Here is a 25,425-nt window from a genome sequence, read left to right on the forward strand (position 1 = left end):
GGACTGTACATACAAATACACATGGCAGTTAAAGTACTGCTCTGGATTCAAGAAGACTGACACAAAACACTGGTCCCAAGGAGCCTCCATTTACATTTAAAGCCAACTTGTTGGCAACAGATTTATTTTGTGATCAGACATATCATGGCAAAGGTGTATCAGGATATTGATGGGGGGTTTGTGCATGAAACCACCTCTCAAAAAGCATTATACCTACACTGAGTCTTGTTTTGATGCTTGCAGAGCATTTTTTACTTTTTATTTTTTAAAAAGGTGATGTTCAGATACCTACTCTTAGATCTAAACATGAAATAATGGAATGCTTTCCTAACTTGCTCTAAGAGCAGAGAATATGTAGGACATCAGTTTCTCTGTCAAATTAGAAACACAAAATGTTTTGGGATGGAAGTTCCAAACCCCCCACTATGGGCAGGGACAATAAGATTCCAAATTCCATCCTTCTGGTTTAATAATGTTAAACATACAAAGAAGGGACTTCTTTTCCATGTGTATCTTGTATCCCCTTTTCCACTAAGGAATTCAGTTGACCCACAAATTAAGGACCTGCAAAACCATCCAGAAGCAAGACTAAGCTGCTGCAGATCATTGAGCTTTCAGTGTCTGTATATTTTGTATTTTTACATCTTATTATTGTTGTAGATAGTTCTATCCACTAGCCCCCCTGGGATAAGGTTTGGCCTAGTTTTCAAGAGCAACTTGAAGATTAGGAGGTGGGAACAGATGGTTTTAGTCAAAGCCCTTTAAATCAGTTCCAAAGTGTAATATTTTCACATACTCCCCATGCTTACCACCCATCAAAAAAATAAAAAGAACAAAAATCAAAAAGTGACAGAAAAGGAAAAAGAAAGGTTAAACAGATTAATTCATTTGGTCTGTCTTTTGTACTTCAATTTGGTAAGTTTTAGTACATAACAAAACACCCAACCTACTGCAATTGTACTATTATCATTACATTTAGCACATGACATGACAAATAGTAAAAATCTTTAGCATTACTAACATATAGAAAATACTTCTGATTATATCCCAAGTAATTAATCTGTTGCCACACAGGGCAACCAAGTCTTATAATGATGCAGTTCAACATGGATGAAATGTGGTATCTAACGATAACAATTTAATAAACAGTTTAACAGAGCAATCTGTTCTTTTATCCTCTCTCCAATAATTTGTCACATCTTTTGTAGAACAGTTTCTCACACAGTGTTATAACAGAACATGTCAAGAAAAAAAAATAGTAGGTAAAATACATCTGATTAATAGTAAAAAACAAAGAGTGCAGATCATGTAGCCTCCGTGTCTCATTGTCTGTCAGGCAAGCAATTTCTCATTTAAAACACAACATTTGAAAAATAATTACTATATGTTCCCAAGTTAAGAGAAATACAATAATTGGAATTCTGTGGGATAACTAGCATTTCATGAAGATCCTTTTAATTACAGTCATTGACAAAAATAACTATTTCCCTATTGCCCTCTTAATTTCAACCACAGTTTCTAAAGCAAAGGTTTTTAAAACTAGCTCTAGTTACATGAAAGGATGGTCAAATACAGTAATACATGTACTAATAATAATTTCAGTAAAGGGAAGAAAATATGAACAGGCCACCACAGACTGTCTGGAGAAAAAAAATCCTAGACACTAAGGAAAAAACCTTGCCCTTATTTATAGGCTGTGCTCACAAAAAATAATATATGTGCTTAAGTTCTTCAAATTCATCCACTATATTTTATAATTTTTTACTACAATTTTATGATGTACTGACAAAAATAATATTTTAGATGAGCAGATTTAATTTTTTGAGTATATATTTTCTCATTTTATACAAATCTAATCAGGTTGTACAGATCACTTCATGTAGGCTCAAAGCTAAAGAAAGCAAAAAATTTAGAACTAATTTGTGAAGATCAAGAAGCTACCAGTACTTTGCAGATACTAGTCCAAGTAAAGCCAAGAAAAAGCACATCAGAAAGCTTAGTCTGAAGTAAGGTCCCTAACTGTGTATTAGTGGAAGTGAATCAAATATATATTTCCATTTAACTGCTCCATTTAAGCTATGGTCTGACATTCCAGCACAATACTGCCATCCAGAAGAGGTGCTACAACCAGAGCAGAGCCCACTTGGGGTTTGGAAGACAGGTGGAGAAGCATCCTCTGTGCTGGAGGTGCTGCTACATACCCAACAAAGCAGGAGAGATTAACACACAAACAAACCCAAGGGAACCTCAGCAAATGTGTGATGTGACAGCCAAATTTACTCACATCCATGTGCACTTTGGGATGTTCTTTCCAGACTCGTAGGCATATGAATGAAAGCTACTTCAAAAACATTAAAAAGTACTTGTGACATTTTTACTCATAGCATTTAATGACACTATGGAAAAAGTTCCTCATCAAATATTAAAGGCAAAGTGTTCATCTTTCCACACCCCACAAAATCAAAAGTGCCAGCTTATATAAAATAATATAAATCTAACCATAAATTAAAAGTTAAACTACATTTAATTAAGTTTCAATTGCTTCCTTGCCTTTAAATGTAATTGCATTTTCAATATATTGTCCTTGCAACCTTTAAATTTTCAAATTATTTATACTCCATGGCTTTAGAAAGTCATGTTTCACTTTGTTAACACTGCACTTTGTGAACATGTTAACCTCTAACAGTAAATATGCATATATAACATATCATTAAGAAGATACCCCTCCTATAAAAATATTAGCATTTGCTTACAAAAGAAAAGTCAACTTTAATCTATACTTGCTGACAGAAAGGATAATATATTGCAGGCAATTCTGTTTTATCAATGGGGGTTATTATGCTAAACTTTCTTTTACTTCCCTTCCCCCCTACTCTTGTTTTAAGGCAAACTATTCACGGATTAAAAATATTTCTGCTTTATTAAGGAAACCATTGAATCAATGAAAAAATTGCCCTGTGAATGAGGACAGGTTTTCATACTAGATACTGTTACATGGATTTTTCAAACATTAAATTGCAACAATATTCCTGTTAATAGATTGGTAAATCTAGACTGATATTATCCTAATTTATATTGATCAGTAGCATGTCATTATTCAGAAATTTAGACTTCAATACGACTTGATGCTAATCATCAGATTTTCAACTATTTTAAACTGAAGCACTGGAGAGAAAGTTAAAATCATTTACTTTGACTTATTCAGTAAAAATATAGAATACCCTAAACTAATATTTATAGAGGAATCTAGTTCAGTACCTTAACCACAAATTCAAAGCAGCGAATTACATGTAATAAACTACTTTACACAATTTAAACACAGCTAGCAGTATGCAATTCTCCAAAAACCACCCAAAGTTTGTCATCAACTGACTTGTATGACATTCTTGTAAATCCTAATTAGCATTCAGCGCCTACAGTTCAAATTTCTAATACATATTCCTTATCATTATAAACTATTAAAAAAAATAATGCAGAGAGACATGTAGAGTAGCATTATGAAACACAGCCATTCAGTGGAATTTGGATGCATTCAGTAATGCCACATCTAAATGTGACAAAATGAAAATGCACAACACCTAGAAATACTGATAGCTGAACAAAAAGTATTAGACAGAGTACAGTGACAAAAACCTGCAAGCATGAAATGCTCCCAAGCACTATAAAGAATTTCTGCCAGTGATGTGAACCGCCTTCAAATCACACCTCATGACAAGTTAATCAGTCACTTTTTTTTTTGTTTTGGTAAAAATATTGCAACCAGTTTCAGTAACATCTATTACATTTAAAAAAAAAAAAACCACAACAAACAAAACTAAGTGTTTTACAGAATTCCTTGCATAGCACATCTGAAAATAATTCTCACTTATCAGCTATATACATACAGTAGTGTTTCAATTGAGTTGTAACTTTTGAAATCTGCAGAAAGAATTATATACCTTTTTATTTCAAATAAACTTGCAAATACCGCTACTGTAATTCAAGTTTAGACATGGAAGAAATAACAGAATAGATCAGTATCATAAAAAAAAGTATCTTATAGTATCCTTCACTCAATGCACATTTTTTTTTCAGAGGAATTGGGATTTTAGATAATGTGGATCTAGTACACTAACTGAATCTTTTACTAGCTCCAAAGACTTAGCTATGCTGAATGTATGCAGTGTTTCCAGGAGCATTTTTTAGAGCCTTGCAATTAAATTTTACTGCCCAGCTAACTAAATACATAGGTTGCATATGCCTTGTAATTAAAATACATCATTTCTGGTGGATGTTCTTTGCTACAGTCAAGTTTTAGAAACAAGTCAAAGAAAAAATATTACACCAATATAAAATTAGAAAAGCTCCACAGAACTCACAGCTTGTTACACAAACACACACAGAGCTTAAAAATATTCAGGAATATTAAGCATATTAAAATCTTTAAAGCAGTGATTAAAGCTTCTAGCATCCTTTAATTTGTTTTTACGTCCTTGTTTGATGCTGTAGTCTTTGTTCTGATGCTATGCCAGTGAAATTGCATCACCATGAAGCAACATTATGCAAGAATGTCTGGCTAAAATTAAAATGCTATTTCTCAGCATCACATACTTACAGGAAAAATGCAGTTCAGACATTCACAATTCAATTATGCTAGCCAATATGTTTGGTAAATACTTAATGAAAAATAGGGTAATGCAAAGCTAGTATGCATAGTTGTATAGGAAAATAAACCACTAGACTAATTCTGTTGCTGTAGCCAGTGTTTTGGAGTCCAAGTCTATCACCAAAGATGCTCACTACAGCTCCATTTGAAAACGTCGGAGCGATCAAACAATTTGAAATTGGGGAGTTCTTAATGTAAAGTAATACAGTACTGGATTTTTTTTTTTTAATTAAGCTTTTTCCAAATAATCAGCTATTATATAAAACAAGTTGCATGTTAGAGCACAAACACATATTCAGATGTTCTCTCTCCCCAAACATGAGTGTTTTGCACAAGCAGGGGAAAGTTCCTTAGTGTCTGTAGAAAATGAAGACATTTCCTGAATAGCTGTTTTCTGCCTAGTAAAATGTAACACAGCATCATCACAATAAGATTAAACTGCAGCAACAGTATTTAAACTATTCTGATTCCTAATTCCGATGGATTATCAATAAATACCAGATGTACACTGTTTACAGAACAATCATCTCATTCACAAGAGACACTCAGTTAAGATACAATATTCTATACAGATTCTCTCATGATTTTCGCTTTAAAAATAAAAATGAACATAACACCAAGAGATCCTAGACATCTCAAAATTACAACTTTCACTTTTTCCTAGCAGCAACATTTATTGACAATAATGAAGTAGCACAAAAAATAGTCTCAACACCGTTCTGGAACTTATAAACAAATAATGTTTCCTTTTCCTTCAATTTCTAAAATACTCAAGGAAAAATATTAACTTGTGCCCATGGTCTATTGTAACAGTGGAATTAATCTCTCTTCTGTCACTCCTATCCACACAGCCGTTCTAAATCATAGGGGTTCTGTGAGTTTGACTGTGCACGTCTCACTGCAACAGTTCTTTCACAGAAATGTTTTGTGTGATTTAGGTTTTCTCAATGCTGTTTAACACAATAAGAAAATAAATGAAATAATTTTTCACCACAGAAAATACTTTATTTCTCTTGTTTTGCATGCCTGCAAAACACTGAGAAGCTTTAAGACACGGTCTATTTCATCCACAGATGAAGTAAGTCGAGAGGATATACATACATTTTTAAAGTTGCTTAAACCACAAAGCCAAACTTACATAGAACAAAGAACACATCTAGCATTACTCAGCAAGAAGACTGGAAACATGCACACACACATACACCCCGACAGTTCTAATGAAACTGAAGGAAAAAAAAAGAAATACTGCTTTGTTATGCAAATGCACCATTTCAAAATTGAGAAAATTAAATGATGTCATTCAAGCTAATATCCTCACCTCAGTGGAAAAGTGGCAAGAGACAACAACAACCCTCCCTCCCCAGCAACCCCCTTGCAAACATTTCAATGAGGTTTGGCTTCAATAGCAGTCTGTAGAATTTAGCCTCAAGAAAAATTACCGAGAGAGTTTTGGAACTGCTTATTTTAAAAAGTTTGCATTTGTTCTGCCAACCTAATTCATCAAGACAATCAGTGCAATGCATGTATTATTGTGTAGTCACAATTTAGTAAATGGTTTGTAAAAATATAAAAACACAGCCATGTTATTTCTTCCAAGAATTTAATATGTCTCCATGGAAGTGTGTTCAGAGACACAATGAAAAAGGAATTAAATTATATAACAGATTTAACACTTAGCAAGAGAAAAAAATGTACTAAAATAGCTTTATATTATTACTCATCCAAAAAAAATCACATGCATTTCCTTAATTTCATAGCTTGACCCATGTTCATATAGCAGATACTGTATATAATTGTTATACCTAGATTTTTCTTAAAATTGCCACTTTAAGAAAATAAACAATAATAAAATAAGCAAAAGAATAAAAAAAAACCACACACAGACACACTTTTTCTTCTGCATGAGCAGTAATTTAAGCACAATGAAAAAGCTCCAAAAGTCATAGCTATTATATTAACACTTTCCACACGGTATGATGAACGATACTGAAAATCACCTACACTCTGGCAGACCTGTGTTACCCTCCAATCTCAGTAAACTGCAGCAGCTTGCACTAATTGCAACACTTCAAAGTGAGTCAAATATAATTTTCTTTAAACCTGTAAAAAATAAATTACATAGTGGTTTGGGTTTCTTAATAGCTTGATGAAGAGGGTTGATGGATCACTAAAATATCAAATCAAGGGAAAAGAAATGTAATTATATGAGAAACAAGTTTTTATCAAAATAGAAACCTCCCAGATATCTCTAAGCTGCTGCAATAGTTTTTCAGGCAGCTGGGTTAAAAAGCACGTTTACAGAAAGTAAACACTTAATGTGGTCTATCATAAATATAACCATAAAGCTAATGCTTAGCCAGGATGGTTGCACTCAAAGCTATAAGAAAAATAAAATATATTACAAAATAAGATAGCACCCCATATTGACTTTTCTAGCCTTGACACAATTTCTGGACGCATCATGATACATTACTAATAATAATTTCTCAACTTCTTTTACACCTTTCTACCATGATACCTTAAAATCTGAAGGCTTGAGCAATCATTGACATCAAAGCCTTCAATTCCACCTTTTATTTTGGGATCGCCCTGCTCCAAAATTTTAGATGTAGATGAGCATAAAACAAAATATGTTAATGCATACAATGACTGCAGCTACTTTGCAGCCATTAATTTTGTACTTAATAAATACTACGCCAAACCCTGGACTAGTTTTATTAATCAAACACTTCAAGAGACAGATCTGCAGCTTGACCCATTTTAATAGCAAATCTAATTTTGGGGATCAGAGCAGAACAGACTGCAGCTCTTTTCCTAAGAATGCTGACATTTAAGTAAACCTTACCAAAGAATGCTTGCCTGATTGAGGACTGACATTTCCTTTCTCTAACTCGCTTAAATGAAATATAGGCTTTCTGGCCAACTCCTACAGTACCCCAAGGCAGCTGTATATCACTTTCAGTTGCAACTTGTGAATACTTTCTTTTTCTTTCTGTCTCTTTATTTTGACATGCATATTATGTTAGCTGATTTCAATCATGTTGCATGAGTGGATGACATACCTTAAAAGATTAAGTTTTGCCACCTGGGACTACTCCAGAAATTCAGTACTTTATAGCATCTCATACCCTTCTTCATCCTCTATGCGCCTGCACTATCAATAGTAGCTTTCTTCCCTATTTTATGCCAAACGACAAGTCTTTCAAGGCTGCAGTTGATACAAGTCAGCTTGAAGTGTCATTCCCCCCCCATTCCCATTCCAGGATGGATCTGCTCCATTGTGTACAACGCTCTGCTGCCATCTATTTGACACAAGAAATACAACGCTGTGAATGCCACAGCTCGTTTTGCCTTCCCTTTCCCCCACCTTTCTCTTCCCCTGCAGCAGCTGTCAGAAGAAAACACTCAGGGAAGTTTTTGATCACTCCTCCCTGCTCATGCCCAGAAGCCGAAACCACTTCAGCAATTACTTTTGTACTAAAAAAAATAACTACAGTAACAGCAGATATTTGATTACTGCAAACAAAAGTAGAATTATATGATATACCACTCTTCTCTGAAAAGGGAATCCAAGTTAACCAACTTCCATTTATAGGACACCTCTAAATAAAATATACTTTAAAGCAATTATTTTAAACTTTGCAATTTAATTATGCAGCAGCAGAGCTCACTGAGCGTTTGATTTCAGCACGTATCCAGATGTAACTGGGACTATGGCACTGAATGAACATGGATTCACTGGCTGCCCCTCTTCACTACACCAGACATAAAATTCAGAAGTCAGTTAGGAAGTCAAATCACAGAGCCTCCAAGTAGAAGCCACACACAAAGCACGAGATGAAGGAGGTGGTACTTTACCCGTCATCAGGGTCACAAAGATAAACACCACTTCATTCATCACAGCATTCAGCCTGCTTTGTATGTAACTGCACAAAGCAAGAACAGCAGCTGAAAAAAGTCCACAGCTTGCATTTGTAAAATATCATGCAAGATACACCCACTGAAAACTGCAAAAAACTCTTAAAAGAATCTATAATCTTCGGTTAAAATCAGCGACAGGGTACATTCTGCTCTTTAATTACTAAACCATATGGAAAAGTCCTGTCTCAGAGCTCAGTCTAGTTCTTTTTGCATCCCTGATTAAGCACTACTTTTTTTTACATGGCTCCTTTCCCAATACACTTAAGTAACGTATTTGCAGGAATGTGCTTCAGCATTTACCCTGGAAATTATTCATAAGATAAAACAGCAAAAAGAAAGACTAAAGAAGTGCAAGCTTTTCACAGGAATTATAAATAATGTCACTGTGATCCAAAAAGCATTTGAACTCTTGCGTATTTTTCTACAGAGAGGGAAAGAATCTTAGTTCAGAGCAAGAGCAGGGAGAAAGAAGGGGCTTTATTCTTGAAGGGCGGGCACAGGTAAGGAGAAAATGAGAGATATGGAATAGAAGGGCACAGAGGCAATACCAGCCTGCAGCAGAGGTCATGAGAGTTCTTCTGTAGTTAAAATATACCCATAAACATAATACCTTAATTTTCTAATTGATATTAACATAAACAGTACTTGGTTTGGAAAGCAATTTGTTAAAGCCTGTATTTGTACTAGTACCACTGAGTGTATTATTCCCTTGTTCTTTTTATGTATTCATAGCATTTGCAGCTATAATACATATAGTTAACTATTAAAGTTAATCTGTTTAATAAAATTAATAGTTGCACTAAGTTTTTTGCTAACGCTTGGTTTTAAATCTATTTAGTCTGACAGTACAAGCTGCAATTGCAGGATTGTATAAGGTTGCAATAAATACTTAGTGAACCAAGTGAAGAGACATATATAATTCCAATTGCTAATTATTACTGGAATTACCTTTCCTTCCAGGCCACACAGAATCTATTTGAACAGGTACTGCACATATTATACTAAAAGCATTGCCCAAAATATCTCAAGTTTAAAGCTACCTAAAACCTGACCACTCAAAAGGAATTAGATTACTTAAAGAATTTAAGGTACACAGCAAAACAACACATATAAGCATTTGAAAGAATCACTTGAGAGGCTTACTCTGCTCTCTGGTGCACTCCATCCCACAAGGACACATCATCCTGCACAAAACTCAGGAAAGCATTTGAACAAATGCAACAATCTGAAGTTAAAGCAGTTAAAAGGGTGTGCTGAACTAAATTAAGACAGTTCAGCACCCTACAAGATCACACCCTGGGTAATACCAGAATGAGCAAAAACACTGCAGGGTAGAAGGTAGCCCAGCTAGTTTTTATTCCTTTGTATTTACAGCAGAGAGCCTAATTGTCCTGGCTAAGGACCAAGAGCCCACCATCTAAAGCCCTGTGCAAACACTGTGTTTGCTGGTTAGCACAATTTTCCAGTGAGGCTGTGCTCCCAAGGCTGGTGCCACCACCAGTAAACAGATGACAGGAGACTGACAGGTACCTGAGCACGCCACAGAACCACAGGTCCACACAGGGGTCCTACAGTAATCAGAGCTACCCTAGGGCAGAAGGCTCTATATTCATAGCCTGACAGTATAAATCGGGTTTGGAAACTCAGCTTTTGGCTAACAAATTGAACAGCCACACATGCTAAATCAGAAGGAATTTGATATCATATTGAGATGACATATTCTATAAAGCCTAGCTACAAAATTCTCTAATGACATAAAATTAAGGTCTGTTAGGCATGTTTTTCCTGTGAATAAGTTGTACTACATCTCTACAGAGTATTGCTAATATTCTTTAAAATTAACTAGACTAGATCTTGTTACACTGAACAGCCAAAATTTTTCTTCTATAAAACATAGAAAAAATCCGTTCATTTTCTCAGAAGCTGTGAGCTTCTGTGACATTCATAGGAAAGTTAAAACCCGTGTAATAATTAAACAGCAAAATGAAAGATAAATACCCCAAAGTACAGTATACAAACCATGAATTATGCAATTATAAGCAATTATCAGGCTTGCTAGTAATGAAATAGTGGAAACACTTTACAATTAATTCTTTGAATTATTTAGCCTACAGTTTCACAGAGCAATACTGTATTAATGAAAAAAAAAGTTCATAAGCCCAAGTGGCCAACGACAATCACCACTATTTTTTGCCATGAAAAAGCATTACAGGATCAGAACCAAACTGTGTACATACAGTTAGCACATAAAAATAGAGGTAGCACCATTAAGATTTACTTGTTAATGATACTTATGTGTGATAAAAAAACCCACTCAACAAATTAGAGTATACCTGTTTAATGGACCATACTACAAAAGCCTCTCCAGTGCAAAAGAATTATTTTCAGAATTAATCCATCAAATAGACAATGATAGAGCTATTTTGTTTAGTGTTACTGAGATATCTAAAGCTAAGGGAAACCAAACTGAAGAGTTTCCAACATAAGGAGCTTTAATAGAGAGCTCTTCTGTGAGGAGGACGCATTCCCAAACCTGGCTATTGAACAGCATGAGACTTTCAAAGGATGCCAGAACTCTGCAATCAGGAGACTTCAGTACTTAGTTCCACACTAAGTTGTTCAGTGCCTCGACTTTCCTTGTCACCAAGCACTCGCTGTACATATGCCATGAAAGCACCTTCCTCATGTGAGACTGTCTCAGATCAACACCATCCTCTGCAACACAGACCTTTTCACAGATGATTTTCAGCTCTAAGTGCATGGATAGAAAAGTGATGGGAGAAGAGTACTGCCCCTACAACATCACTGATAAAACCTGCAGGAGAAAGCCAGCTATGTATAGTTTTAATAATCAGATTGACTAGTGTACTAAATAGGAGGATGCCAGCTTCCATGCCATGACCCAAAACCACCTTCTTCACTATACAGTTGCACAGCACCATTTCCCCCCAGCAATTATCACAACCACAATTACAACTGCTGGAAGAAACATCCCATAAAAGACTGTGATAGGAAATGATAAAGATGACCTGTTTCTCATATGGTTCATATTCCTCAGACCACGAGGAGTCTGGGGATGCAAACAGGCTTTAGAATGTGATGTAGTAGTAGATCAGGCTCTCTTCAGGTAAGCTAAGAAAGCTTATCTTCATATATCGTGGTCCTCATGGGTGCTTTTTACCATCTTGACATCTGTTATGGGGACAATGCAGCAGGTACAAGCCAGAAGGTTTCTGAATGGCATCAATAACCTGGTGTGGGTGACTGAACAGCTCATAAGGGGAAATGTTATGAACAGACAATTCTTACAGTCAAGGAAGAACTGGTCAGTGTAGTCTTAACCCAAAAAAGGCTGAAGGATTGGAGGATCTGTCATATGAGAAGCTGAAAGAGCTGGGGTTGTTAAGCCTGAAGAAGGCTCAGAGAATGATCTCCCTGATGTGTCACCTGATGAGTGGGATAGGAAAGGATGACAGACTCCTCTCAGCAGTTTACAGTGACAGGAGGTGAGGCAATGGTCAGAAATTGAAATACAGGAAACATGCCATTTAAAAATATGAAAATGTGTGGTGGTGTGTGCTAGGTTTTTACTGTAAGAGAGAAGGAAATGAACAGGTGAGGAAACAGGATGCTCAGGGAGGTTGTGGGGTCTCCATCCGACTAAACACTTGACAAAGTTCTTTGAAACCGGCTCTAGATAACTCCGCTTTGAGTAACAGGGTTGGACTACGCTGTCTCCAGAGGTCCCTTCTGACCTTCAACCAGTCTGCAATTCTGTTGAAATTATATGATGTAAACATTTGCTTGTGTACTTCAAGTTTCCCCTCTCTGTGGATATCACACTCCCACCAACCAGCATCCAAGTACAGATTCAGGATTCAGTAAGAGACATGGGTGAGGCTTTTGCGTAAATTGGGATTTTCCTCCCTGGGCTCTGAAGACCTATGCACTGACCAGGCTATTTAATACTACTAGACAGCAAGCCATGAAACCAGCCCACATTTAACTGCTCAGATACACTGAAAAATTATCTTTTACTGAGGTTACACTGCCTTTTGGATTCAAAAATTTGTCAAATAATACTTGCCAGCTTCACTAGTTCAGTACAACTCAAAGAAAACAAACAAAATTTTGCAGTGCACTCAAATAGTGATGTGATCATCTGTCCTTCAAGAAAAAATAGTTCCAATTTTATATCTATATGTGTGTGCCTCCTCTAAAAAACTGTGCAAAAAGAGACATTTACATCATTTTAGACAACTTACATTTGGATAATTGACTTTGAAGATATTCAACAGAGGGATATAAATATAGAGTTATGGATAACAGAATTTGGATTAAGCCATCTGCATGCTACTATACACAATAATAGATAATTATTTACAATCAATGTACTGTGAAAACAAAATTAAATGAAGAACAAAACATAGTCAGTTCACCAGATTCCCAAAGAACTACAATTCAAAGCAGAAGGACATATAAAGACTGAATAGAGAAAATGAGGCTAAACTGTTTATTTAGTAGCCATGAAGTGAATGTGCTACTGTTTTCTAAACATCCCATGGCGAAGCCACAGTCAGAGAGCTAATCCCTGTTTCTCACCAAAACAGACAGGAATGCACACTGGATAATTTGTTCCTACTGATGATATCATTCAGTTGAGTTTACTGTTTTTAATAAGGAACAAGTTTCAGTCTTCTCTCACTTTCTCCCATGTACAAAATCAGATCAGCCTTCCAGTGACCTAGTTTATGAGTCACAGTCCTCACTATTTATGATTCAGAAAAATGTCTTCTCTGACAGTATTTCCCAGACTACTGTGGGTTCATTCCAAGAACCAATTTCATCTTCATTGGTTTCCTACAGGAAACCAGACCAACTTCCTATGATTTTATTTTCCTTCATTTCTGCACGGCTCACACAAACTAACTGGAAGTGAGAGTGATAGAAAACTTTATTCTGCATAAACACAAGCCAATACAAACACCACCAAAAAAATCCCAAAGACGTCACCGATTCAAAGTGACCAGAATGTGAAGCAAGCTAAGATTAGAAGTTCTTTTCTCTCCTTCCCCAAACATGATATACACAAATTAAGTTAATATAACCACAGTCTAATGCTAACAGCTGTTTAGCGAAGACATTCACGTGAACAGATGGTCAAGTTCTACTCTGTCTTTCAACATTGGGAATTGTTTTAAAATGCTGAACACTGTTGGACTGTTTTTAACTTCTACCAATAACAGATTCAAGTTTCCCCTGACCACCTTAATCAACAGACTTGGGGTGCTTATCTTCTCCCCTCAAGTGCAACACTGCAGATGGAAGCAAGCACACCTTGAAGAAGTTCATCTACACTTCCCACAGGACTGCTAACATTGCCCAAGTATCAGCTTGATGCATCCAGGTCAGCTTCTAATAGAGCCATTTTCATCATCCTCCAGGACATTAGGACATTAGAAAATGTCCTAATTTTCTAAAAGCCAAGAGTCAGCATCAGATCTGCATTGGCTCAGAGTCATAGAGCAGTCTGAGCTGGAAGGGACCTAGAAGGATCATCAAGTCCAACTCCTAAGTGAATGGCCCATATGGGAATTAAACCCACAACCTTGGCATTATTAGCCCCATGCTCTAACCAGCTGAGCTAATCATGCAGTGAGACATTTGCAGAATAATCCTTCCCATAACCATGGCAGAATCATCCAAGAAATTCTCGCAGCAGCACGAGCACCACTATTACCCCTTCATGCCCTGCCAGTGCTGTGACCAAGCTGTTGCAGCTGCAGCAAGCACGTGGAGATAGATGATGTTAGCATGGTACTAACATTCTAGTCCCAAATTAAGTGGGACAGGTAACTCCCACAGAGATTGCTATACAGTGATTGCTATACAGTTCAAGTGAAGGGATGCTGGGACACCTAGCTGTGGACTGCAAATATCCAGCATAGTTTGTTGGCCCAGATTTCAGTCTGCAAAGCAGCAGTTCAGTTATCTTCTGGACCATCTTCTGCCCTTGGACTAATACACCCCTGTTGTTATACTGCTGTACATGAGCTAATAAACCAGATGAATGTGAACACAGTTAATTCAATCATGCAAGCAAATTAAAAGCAGATTTATTCTTATTTTATGTGTGTATTCTGCTGTGTGCTGTATGTGTTGACAAATAACTGCAGTTTTTCCATGTGATTTCCGCTTGCTGCATTTCAATGCTTACAGTGATAGGAACAGCACACCGCTTTTTGTGGGAGGGCTTACTCAGAAAACTAAAGCCAAACTGATGTTCAGGAGCTTAAATACTCTAATTTCTCACTTCAAGAGAAGCCAGGAAATATTATCACTTTAGAATGCTTACACATTGCACACAATATGGACAGGACTTATGACTGACACACAATTTATTTTCGTGACAATTTGCTACCTGGACATCAGTTTGTAATCATGAAGTATGAATGAGAATTTTGCAAGTAAATACTGGTCACTTGTTAGTAAACCGAGCTTTTACAGCAGTGTAGCTTAATAAATGCAAACCACAAAGTTACTGCCTCTGCTATTCATTTTCTGTCCTTTGGCTACAGCAGTACTTGCCAGGGTCAAATTACAAGTTTTTAATTGCCCCTTTTTATTCCACTTTCTCTAACTTGATTTTTTGTAACCAAAAGTGTTGCAATACTGCAGGTAGCAACCTACTGTTTGTAGTTCAATACTTCAGAGAGTATCACCTGTATGAAAACTGGTATGGAAGAAGCTTTTGTAGAAGTGATGCATTCTAATGTATGTGTATATTTTAACATTTTATATGTTATATATTTTAAACAAACCAAAAAATGCTGTTTTAAGTACTGCTTGACCTAAGTACACTGTATAATTTCTCAGCTAGGACTGATCAGCAGCAAAGTCTACAGCAAAAGTTGTTTCATGTGGCAGAAAAAAACAGATTTTTAAGCATGCAGATTTTGTTGACAATGACAATTAAACCTCTCTTCTTATGACCTTAATATAGAGTAGCAAACTCATGCAGTAATTTAGCACCACAGCAAACACGACTGTCTTGACTGAAGACAGTGTTTACCTAATGAAATTAACAATTGTTAAAACTGCTATAAAGTAATCAAGGTAATATACTGACACCACCACACATTCACAATTCTCAGTGCTAGAGAAGGCTACTCACTTTGACATGGCTCTGAGCTCCCAGGTTGTAAATCTCAGAGGGTTTGACTTCATTAATGATCTTCACCAGGCAGGTGCTGTCTGTGAGATCCCCATAGTGCAGCTTCATGTCTTCAGAGTTTAAGAATACAGAGTTAATACACTTTAATCTCAGAACAATAATGCATTTTTGGTCCATATCCTATTTCAGGTCAAGGTCTGAGTAAACATTTATTGGAAAAAGTCGAGATTAGCAGCTAAACTTGGTTTTGCTTGTTTTTTTTCTCTTCTGCTTTAACCACAAAATACATTTCTCCATAGGAGTAAAGAATAGTATTTCAGATTATTTTTTCAATAATCTTATTTATCTACCAACATTTATATCATTTGTTTAGTAGCTTACAACTTCATTTTCCCAGGTTGTATTAATAAACTCAATATCAGATACAGAATTTCAGTCACAAAAATAGGGCATTTTTTAATTTGGGCTTCCAATCTTTCACTCAAAAATGTTTTAATAACTTCTTAGGCATTCACCAATGGCTTTCTTCTTCTTCCCAAAATGCTGCATATGTTTTAGTTTCTCACTATGAGTAATTTCACAACACAACAAAGATGTGTAATGTATCTACTAGGTGAACATTTAGATAATATTTTAGTACAATCGGCTGCATTTGTTCTTATTGTTTTTTCATAAAAAAAAATACAGATGCACACTGGAAAGGAATTTAAGAGAACATTTTAACTGACAATGAAACATGGTTTGTGATACTATGCATCAAAACTTCAAAATTGGTTAGATACAGATGTTATTTATCCTTTCCAGACATCGGTTTATTTCTAATTTGTGAGCATGAAACCAGCTCCTGTCAAAATTTAAAGAGCAAGTTGCAATGGTTTATCAAGTTGTCCTTGTTTTTAGACCCTGACCTGCCAAGAAGATATTGCAAAAGTTAAATTCACAAACATATCTCCTTTTTGCTCATATTTAAAATAAAACTGAGAAATCAAACAACCACACTGCTATTCACAGATCTTTCCAATAAAAAGTCTTAACTATTGATGAATTAGCTGTTTATATTTGCTTGTCATACATATATAGATTTTCATTTAATAATTTAATTTTTTTTTAGTCCTGAAATACCAGGCTTATTGCAAGAGATCCAAATCCACATTCCCATTTAACATGTACATGAGGTTCTTCAGGTCAATAAAGTAATTCAGGCATGGGATATTCTTGAAATTTGTTTTCTCATCAATATCAGTTGAAAAGGACATTCTGAAGAGACTTCACACCCAGCTGAAGCTGTGGCTAGGCAGGAAAGAGATGCCAGAGCCTGTGTTCCTCTTCCTACACCAAAGACATGCAGTCCTGCCACAACCCCCAGGCCAGAGTGTAGTTTCAGAGCTTCCCAGGGGAAGGTGGGCTGCCAGCTGGGCTGACCCAGGAAACAGAGACACCAGCTCACTATTACCAAAAATTTAGTGCTTTCAAGGAGAGTGCTTATTTTGGTCCACCATCAAGTCTTCAAAGCTTCTGGTACAAATGGCCTTTCTGAAGGAGAGCAGGAATATGTTCCCTCCTGGCTCACATAAAAATAGGGCCTTTCAAGAGTGAAAGGCTAAATGGAAAGACTTACTAGAAATGGAGTTTATTTGGACCACAGATTCATAAACACAGTAATATTATCCAGTCTAAAAGTCTCCCTAGCAAGCAACAGCTGGAGGGCTTCCTCTAGGATACACTTTGTCTTCCTTCCTGTGCTCCATACTTTTTTCAAAGAGGTTCACTTTCGTGTTCGTGCAACATGCAATCGATTCCTCACAGGAAAAACACACATGGCAAAGACAAAATTAGGGTTTGCTCACATCAACCACTATTGCTTCTTTGCTTCCTCCAGTACTGCCTGGAAACCAATTGTTTTCAAACAGTTTCCATGGAGCAGCATGAATCTCAGTTTCCTGAGATTCCAAGTCCAATTCCTTCTCCTCCTATTCATGTGGCTACATTCTTCAGTTAAAGGAAAATGAGATAAGAAGTGAGGGATAAATTAACATCTGCTTTCTCTTTCTTTCCTTAAATGTTTTATATATATATTTATTGTGATCTACATTGTCTTCTTAAATCACCTTTCACAACCACAAGATGATCCTCACAATGCACAGGTTCCTGTCTGATTTCATTTTCTTCATTCTACCTTGTGAGCCAAGAAAGCAAGTCTTGGAAAACAGTTCTTACATTGTTCTTGACAGAAAAACAGGTTTCAGTATTCTTCAGAAAGATATTTTGTTCAATTATACCCCTCTCCTAATCAGATACTTTAATGAGCCGTGTGCAGTAAGTAGTAACTAATCAGAACAATACTGTGTCAGAAATTAGGCATCTTTAAAATAAAAATTTCAAGCAAAGACCAAAGGAAATCTGCAAGTTGCATTATATATTAAACTTGATAAAATTAGGCTTTGTTTAACCATGGCGTGAAACAGACTTCAAAGATGTAATTTTTTTTACACCATGGAGATATTGGTTGTTATCAATACCTTAAACTGGACTATTTAGGACAGCTTTCACAGCTCTACAAAATAGACACATCATGGAGAACTGTGTGCTTGTTAAAATGCTCAATCCTTCTGCTGAACTGGAAGTCATCCAGCATTGGAGCTGTTTCTCATTAAGAGACCAGTTAACTTCCTTTAAGATAAAACAAACAATTTTTTTTGCCATGTGTACACTAAAGGTAATAATTTCAACTTTCCAGATTATGATTAATAACAGAGAATACTGTAAATTGTCAGCAAATTTCCAAGAGCAATGCCTTTCCTTAGGTAAAGCATGTACTCCCTTCCTTGGATGCAGGAATTCAGAGGGTCCAAAGATTCGTTCTTCTTACCATCAGTAAGAACTGATCATGTCTTATTCATGCTCTCAATACAGGCTGTTTCCAAATCCTCACCTCCATAGAGACCATGGAGCTCAGGAGGAAACACAAGTGGAGTACTTAAGATAACTGCTTCAAAAACCCCATGTTTAACTACTCTGAAATCTTAACACTTTTAACCTCACATAGCATTTTCCTGGCCCAGCCATTTTTTAACTACTACTGCCAGCTATTTCTGAACCATGGCAGCATTTCTACATGACAAAGTGCTTTCCTGGGTCCCTCTCATATTTTCTACTTTTAAAAATTCACACACAAGAGTATCCATATTTCATGCCATATCTTCTTCAGAGAAAAATAGTAATTTTTCTTTCTAAGACAGAGCGGCTAACTAACACTAGCAGAAGAAAACTCAATTCCCTTTGTGTTCCCAGGGATCTTTCTCCACCAGACAGCCCAGATTGAATATAATATATACCACCTTAAATATAAAAGCAAAGTCTTACTTCCTTCAATGTGAGCCTGTGGGTTCTTATAGAGGTGTTCAATCCGGCCTGTATTAAAAGAACTGGACCGGCGAACGATGCCATGCACCTGGGGATTGAACAAGGAAAAATGGAAAAGTGGTAAACATTAAGATGAAAATGTTCATTACCACCACTCAAAATTCTTGTGTATATGGGCCTAACCCTCTCATCAGGAAATCAGAGCTTGTCTCTATTCCTAAAGATGGACAGTTATCCAATCCACAAACATGATACTGTGAGATGAGGTTAGGTGCCGTCATATTTACTTCGTGCCATTGAGTGGTTTCCCCTTCTTCCTTGTTGACACCACTAGCAGCCCAAATATCACACACAGTACAGAAAACACACTGAATTGCCCCAGAGCACCATCTCCTAGTGAGTGAGGCTCGACAACATTACTGGAGTTGGAGAAGCAATGTGTGAATGCCAAGAAAACCATTGCTCCTTGGTTGTAGAGAAGTCTTTCTGGAGGGCATAGAAAAAGCAACAGCAGGAGATGGGGCTATGGAAAGGACAGAGTGAACAGAGAGGAGAGAAGGGTAAAAACAAGGGAGACAAGGGGAAAGAAGGAGAAGCAGCTGCAAGGCCCAAATGTATTTTAAAAATTAGGTGTCATATGCTTTCTGGGGTGCTGGAAGAACAGCCAGAATAGTCAGTGCTCTTTTGTAAACCTCACAAGTCACTGTTTTCCAGTAGGTTGCAAGAGACACAGACAAGCCTAAGGCTGAAACCCAGGTTGGGAATTTCCTTTAACCTGCCATGATAAAAAAGTTGGTGAAAAAAAGCTACACTGGCTCTGACTAACATTAAAGAAAAGACCATTTATGCCTAATACATTAGAGAAATTTTTCAAACATTGACCCTGTTTCCTCCTGTCCTGTAAGACAGCCCCATGATGTCTGCTGCCAAAATTCATGTTAGCTTTGGTTACCAGCTACAGAAGTTGTGCTTGCACAAGTGAAATCAAGCTTAAGCATCTGATTGTCCTCCACCTCTCCCTGGCTTTTATTTCTGAAAGTGATCCCTTGTACTTTGATGCATCCTAGACTTGGTTTGTTGAGGCCATCACTTTACTCTCCCACTTCATGTTAATTTGCAAGAATATAGAAGCAGGAACAGGCAATGTTAAGAGTTATGGTTTAGTCTGGGGATTTTTATTTTACACATAACACAAGCTATGGTTATTGACAAAGAAAATATTTTTCATTTCACCTTAAATCCAAAATTTAACCAAATAAAAAAGTGCACATAACTGAAGACTGAAACCAGTTTGCTGATTTAAGAATGTCATTTTGGTGGCAAGATTTAAAAGAGCTCAATAACTTCACTTTTACAACTTACAGGTCAAATTTATTATGTCAATTTCCTTGCAGAAAATCACTTGTGTGTCCTGACATACCATGTTTTACAATTCAAACTAAACTTTCCACAACTGAATAAAATATTTGCACTTTCAGGAACAATGTGGCACTGAGAAATGTGCCACCCAAAAAGAAATTTCCATCAAATGATGGATTTATAAACATACATTATAAACAACATGTAATTAAAAGCCCTATCAAAATAATTCTTCATAGATTGCATGAATAGGTACATCAAGTTTACAGAGACACACTTTCATAAGTGTCACGTTCACAATGACTTCACTTTCAAAAATGATGCAAAAAATATTTTAAGTATTGAAACTATTTGCTGAGTAAAATATTGGACTTTGCAGTTTTAATGTAACAATTATTCTGAAGGAAGCAAACTGAAGTGCTCAACAACAGGGGAGGTTTAGATTAAATATTATTAATGGAAAGGGTTGTCAAGAACTGGAACAGGCTGCCCGAAGAAGTGGTTGAGTCACCATCCCTGTAGGTATTTAAGAGACAAGTAGATCTAGCATTTAGGATGATAGTTTAGTGGTGGACTTGGCAGTGTTGGGTTAGCCATTGGACTGGATGATCTTGGAGGTCATTTGCAACCTAAAAAAATTATTCTGTGACTCTTCTAGCAAAATTAAATATTTTTGGCTTAAAGTTCTGATGAGAGACTTCTTGAGCATTCAATTATCTCTGAATTAAGTCATGCTGAAACTCATGTTCATCTGAATGGTTGATCAATAAGTCAAATCTTGCCAGCTCAAAAGCTTGATGAAACATTGGGCTTGCAAGAGCTTTGTGTCTGCTTATGACTTTGATACAAACTTTTGACTAATTAGATGTGCTAAATGCAACCGTCCCAGGACTTCAAAAGTCAGTAAACAAACAAATCCAGAGAGCCTGTTACAACCAGTGATAATAAAAAAACATGTGAACCCTGCTATTTTTTTTTCTTTTTTTTTTTTTTCTTTTTCCTCCCACTCCTTATTCTGGTATGCACATACAAGAGCAAGAAAACCTGCCAAAGGCTTAATCCATGACAGCAATATTAGTGTAAGAAAACTGATGAAAGGTACCTTTGTCTGTATGGGACAGAGAATTGCAAGTGAAATGCAAACTCTATGACAGGCCAAAAATGTGTGCAGACTGCTTAATCTAGTTAAGAATGTATCAGTGAATTTTTCTCCACAGAGCTAGATCTTCAAACACATTGGAATTTGAAAAAGAAAAGGAAGTTGAATGAAACATCTCAACTAGGAAGGCAATCAGTTATCATACACATGCTTTGTTCAGTTATTTAGGAATAGAGGCTTCTAAATGGGAGCACAGGAAAGAATTAAAAAAAAAAAGATGGTGAGTCGAAGAATAGAAGGAGAAAACTCCACCCAATTATAGCAACCATTGTATTGTTGAAAGGGTTATATTTCATTTGCTGTTATCAGTTTCCAACTTAATTGTGGACTATGAGAGAATACGTGCTTTTACCTTCAAAGTAGGAAAAGAAGCCACAATGATATCCCTCATCCCCAAATGGAATGGAGCAATAGTAAAAAATAATAAATTTACAACACTGAAAGACAAATTTTAATAACCAAATTAATAAATAAAGCCAAAGAAAGGATGGAATAAGCAAGGCAAGATTAACCTGGTACAAAAGTATGGGAAGCACAGACTGGCTGAGAAGAGAGTTCTCAATAAGCTATGAAGCAGTATTACAAAAATAATAAAATAATACAATTCAAAATTAAGACGAGTACTTACTTTTACTAAACCACAAAAAAATACTACATTAATCTACATTATAGGGAGATTAATTAGACCACCCCATCTCCTTCCATTATCATACACTTTAGAAGCATTTTGTGTGATCAACATTTACAATGACCTTATATTTATGCCCACATTTGAGGGGTTCAAACCCCTCAAATCATACCAAAACAATAGCAACAATGTGATTGTTGCTTTGCTGGACCACAAGAAATGTGATTTTTGCCAGGGAAAATTACACAGCAAGGAATCAGACCCCCCTTTTTTCAAGGAAAAAGAAAGCAAAAACCACGTGCTAAGCAATAGTAAATTAATCCAAGAGAAAAGGTAGAAAGTAACTGTACCACAGTACAGTTTGTTTGGGGTTTCCTGTTTGGATTTTGTTTTACGGTTTGTTTTTTCCTTTTTGAAAAGAGAAAGCAAAATGCAAGGTTTTCATTGCTGAAATATAACTGCCAAAAAATGGGAGCCTTTACTGTGGAGAGAGAGGTGGAGAAAGAACAAACAAGAGATTCTTATTCCTGTATGTGGTACATTGCATCATAAATTATTCCCTAATTCCTTACAGTTTTGGCTCACACAGGTCACTGCTTATCTGAGCTGGCGGGAAACATGCAAAGCAGCTATACCCTGAGGAGAAGAGGGAATCCACCAGTGGACATTAGATGATAAATAGTACAATAACCTGGCATGATTACAGGCCATGTTGCACATTCCTCTCCGGAGTTTTGATTTGTTATCTAGGACTGGAGTGGAAAACATACACAGAGAAGGACAGAAGCAGAGGAAGCGGGCTGGAGCTGCAGCATCCAAACGACTCCATCAGCCTGCAGCCAGGCACCGAGTCACTCACCTCATAGCCTTTTTCCAACAGGAACTCAGCCAAGTACGATCCATCCTGAGAAGAGCAAGATATAGGAAAATGTTAGAAACACATTGAATAGGCCTGGGAGATTTGGACTGCTTAAGATCTCAAAGAGCGAAGAAAAAAACTTGTAGTGAGTAGACCGGGTAACAAGCCTATACTTTGATTTCTCCAGATTCATACACCAACCTAAAAATACTACAGTCTCTCTTTAGTTAATTTTAGACTATGAAGCAGTATATTTTAAGATGACTTGCTTACAAATGCTGGTTGAGAATTCCCATCTCTTGAATCTCTTCCCAAGTTCCATCATAAAGTGCCTGGGGACTATCTTTCTAAAATATCCTAACCACGGTCATTGAATTTGAAGTATTTTGGAGATAGGGAAAGAAAAACGTGTAAAAAAAAAAATAGTACAAGCTTGGTATTCTCTGCAAACCAACGTGCCTCTGTAGCACCTTGTCACACTGGCGTCTCCCTTGCCCAGGCACTCCTTCTACAAGGCTTCTGAAGGCAGCAATAATTCTGCCTTGCCTGACCTACTGAATTTTCAAAAAAAAACCTAGCACACCTTATATTTAAACTACACAATAAAATCCATTTTCAGATCTTAAATATCTATTATTGAAGGTTGAAAATGTGGGCCATTTAATTTCAGGTTGTTTTTATTTTTTTCCTCATGTGAAATCCTTGTCAAACTTAAAATATTAAGTTACTCAAATGCAAATACTTTAAAACATGTGCTAGCACACATTTTTCTGAAATGAGAGGATTCTCCTAGCATGAATATTGCCAGGATTACCAAAACAAATAAGTCATATCACCTTTACAAATGTGTACCCAGCAAAGTTTACCCCTCCAAAAGAGTTCCCACTAACCAATTCAATGATTGCCCATGCCCAAAGTCTACAGCTTTCACTCACTTCTTGAATTGCTTGTTCCTTCAATATGTGAATTTATTCCACCAGACCCAAATGACTTGCTACAAAAAGACCATAAAAACAATGAGATGCCACCTAAGCTTACAGGTTTGAACTCTGTTATGTGGATCTGCTCTGTAATAATCATAGCCAGAGACATTTAAGGGCAAAACTAAACAAACATCTCTCTCTGATCATCCCTTAAAAGCATGTTGCTCCAGAGAAAAACTTCTTTTAACCTCATATTAAATGATATTTTTTTTGCCTTATACAGAGCCTAAGAAGAATAACACACTAAAGTAAGAAATTTTAGATGCTCTAGGAGGCCCTATGGGAGCAGGACTGCCAAGGGTAATTGCTTACTGTATTGATGGCAAAATCCTGGGAATGCAAAATGGCACAGTACAGTGCACAAAGAGCACATTGCTCTATGTTTAAAACTGCAGCATTAGAAAAGGATAATATAAATGTTTCATAAAGTCTCATACGCTCTCAAAGGCCTTGAAACTAAGAAAGTTTCAGCTTCTTTCTCCCACAACATGAACACGCCCATGCACAGATCTTCACAGGGCTAGTGCCCTGTAATAGCAGTCTATAACACAGGTTAATTGGGAAAATAACAAACCACACGTGCCATGGCTTCACTGGAGGAATATGTACAGCAAATTATAAAAACACGGTCCTACTGAAAGGAGAAATTCAAAGAATATTGGATGGAAAAATCAAGAGAAACATGGGCACAAAGGGGGAGATGACAGCTACCTTTAATGCTTTTGTTATCTTTTTCATTAGCAATTCCTCTAGGATTTACCCAAGAGGGTAAAGCTTCCAAGTTCTCCTTGGTTGCTCAGTACACTACAATATAAAATTATAAATAAAATTTTAGAAGGAGGTAAAAGTGGGGGACCCAGAGAGTGCAAAGGAGAGGAAAAAGAAAGGCTGTGATTACTTAGGAAGTTGATGGGAAACAGACTTAACTAGGATTGAACCCTGTCAATAAGGTCTTGTTCTTCTCACCCAGGCCATTGCTCAAAGTTTCCAGTTGTTACCCTGGAACATTTTGAACCAGCAGTGGCACTTGCTTCCTCTGCACTTCCTTTCCAGGTCTATCAAGTGATAGGGCAGAGCTTTACAATGAGTGGGAAACAGGCAGCAAGTGTGAAAGCTCCTGCTTTCTGGCTCTGGCACAGCACGGCTGATTTAGTGTCTGGTAATCGCACACAGCGCAGATCCGCGCTGTCCTGCGCCGCGATACCGTATCGCACGCGGCCCCAGGGGTCACGCTTCCCTTCCTTTTCTTTTCAGTACAGCAGCCTGTCACTGGGAATGGCAATCACAACAGCCATCAAAGCCTCCAAGAGTTTGCAGCTGGTAAGGACAGCACA

General features: G+C 36.8%; 1 protein-coding gene across 1 annotated transcript in view; it reads right to left on the reverse strand.

The window, feature by feature from the left end:
• Positions 1 to 25,425, reverse strand: part of GMDS (GDP-mannose 4,6-dehydratase) — a 405,591-nt gene that overhangs the window by 322,425 nt on the left and 57,741 nt on the right. Inside the window, exons 2-4 of the mRNA XM_021530573.2 lie at positions 23,109 to 23,153; positions 19,104 to 19,191; positions 15,741 to 15,850 (exon numbers count right to left, since the gene is read on the reverse strand). Coding sequence (XP_021386248.2) covers positions 15,741 to 15,850; positions 19,104 to 19,191; positions 23,109 to 23,153 — 243 coding nt within the window. The remainder of the gene's footprint in view (positions 1 to 15,740; positions 15,851 to 19,103; positions 19,192 to 23,108; positions 23,154 to 25,425) is intronic.

The sequence above is a fragment of the Lonchura striata genome, chromosome 1 (genome assembly GCF_046129695.1).
Source record: "Lonchura striata isolate bLonStr1 chromosome 1, bLonStr1.mat, whole genome shotgun sequence".
In the NCBI taxonomy this organism is placed as follows: domain Eukaryota; kingdom Metazoa; phylum Chordata; class Aves; order Passeriformes; family Estrildidae; genus Lonchura; species Lonchura striata.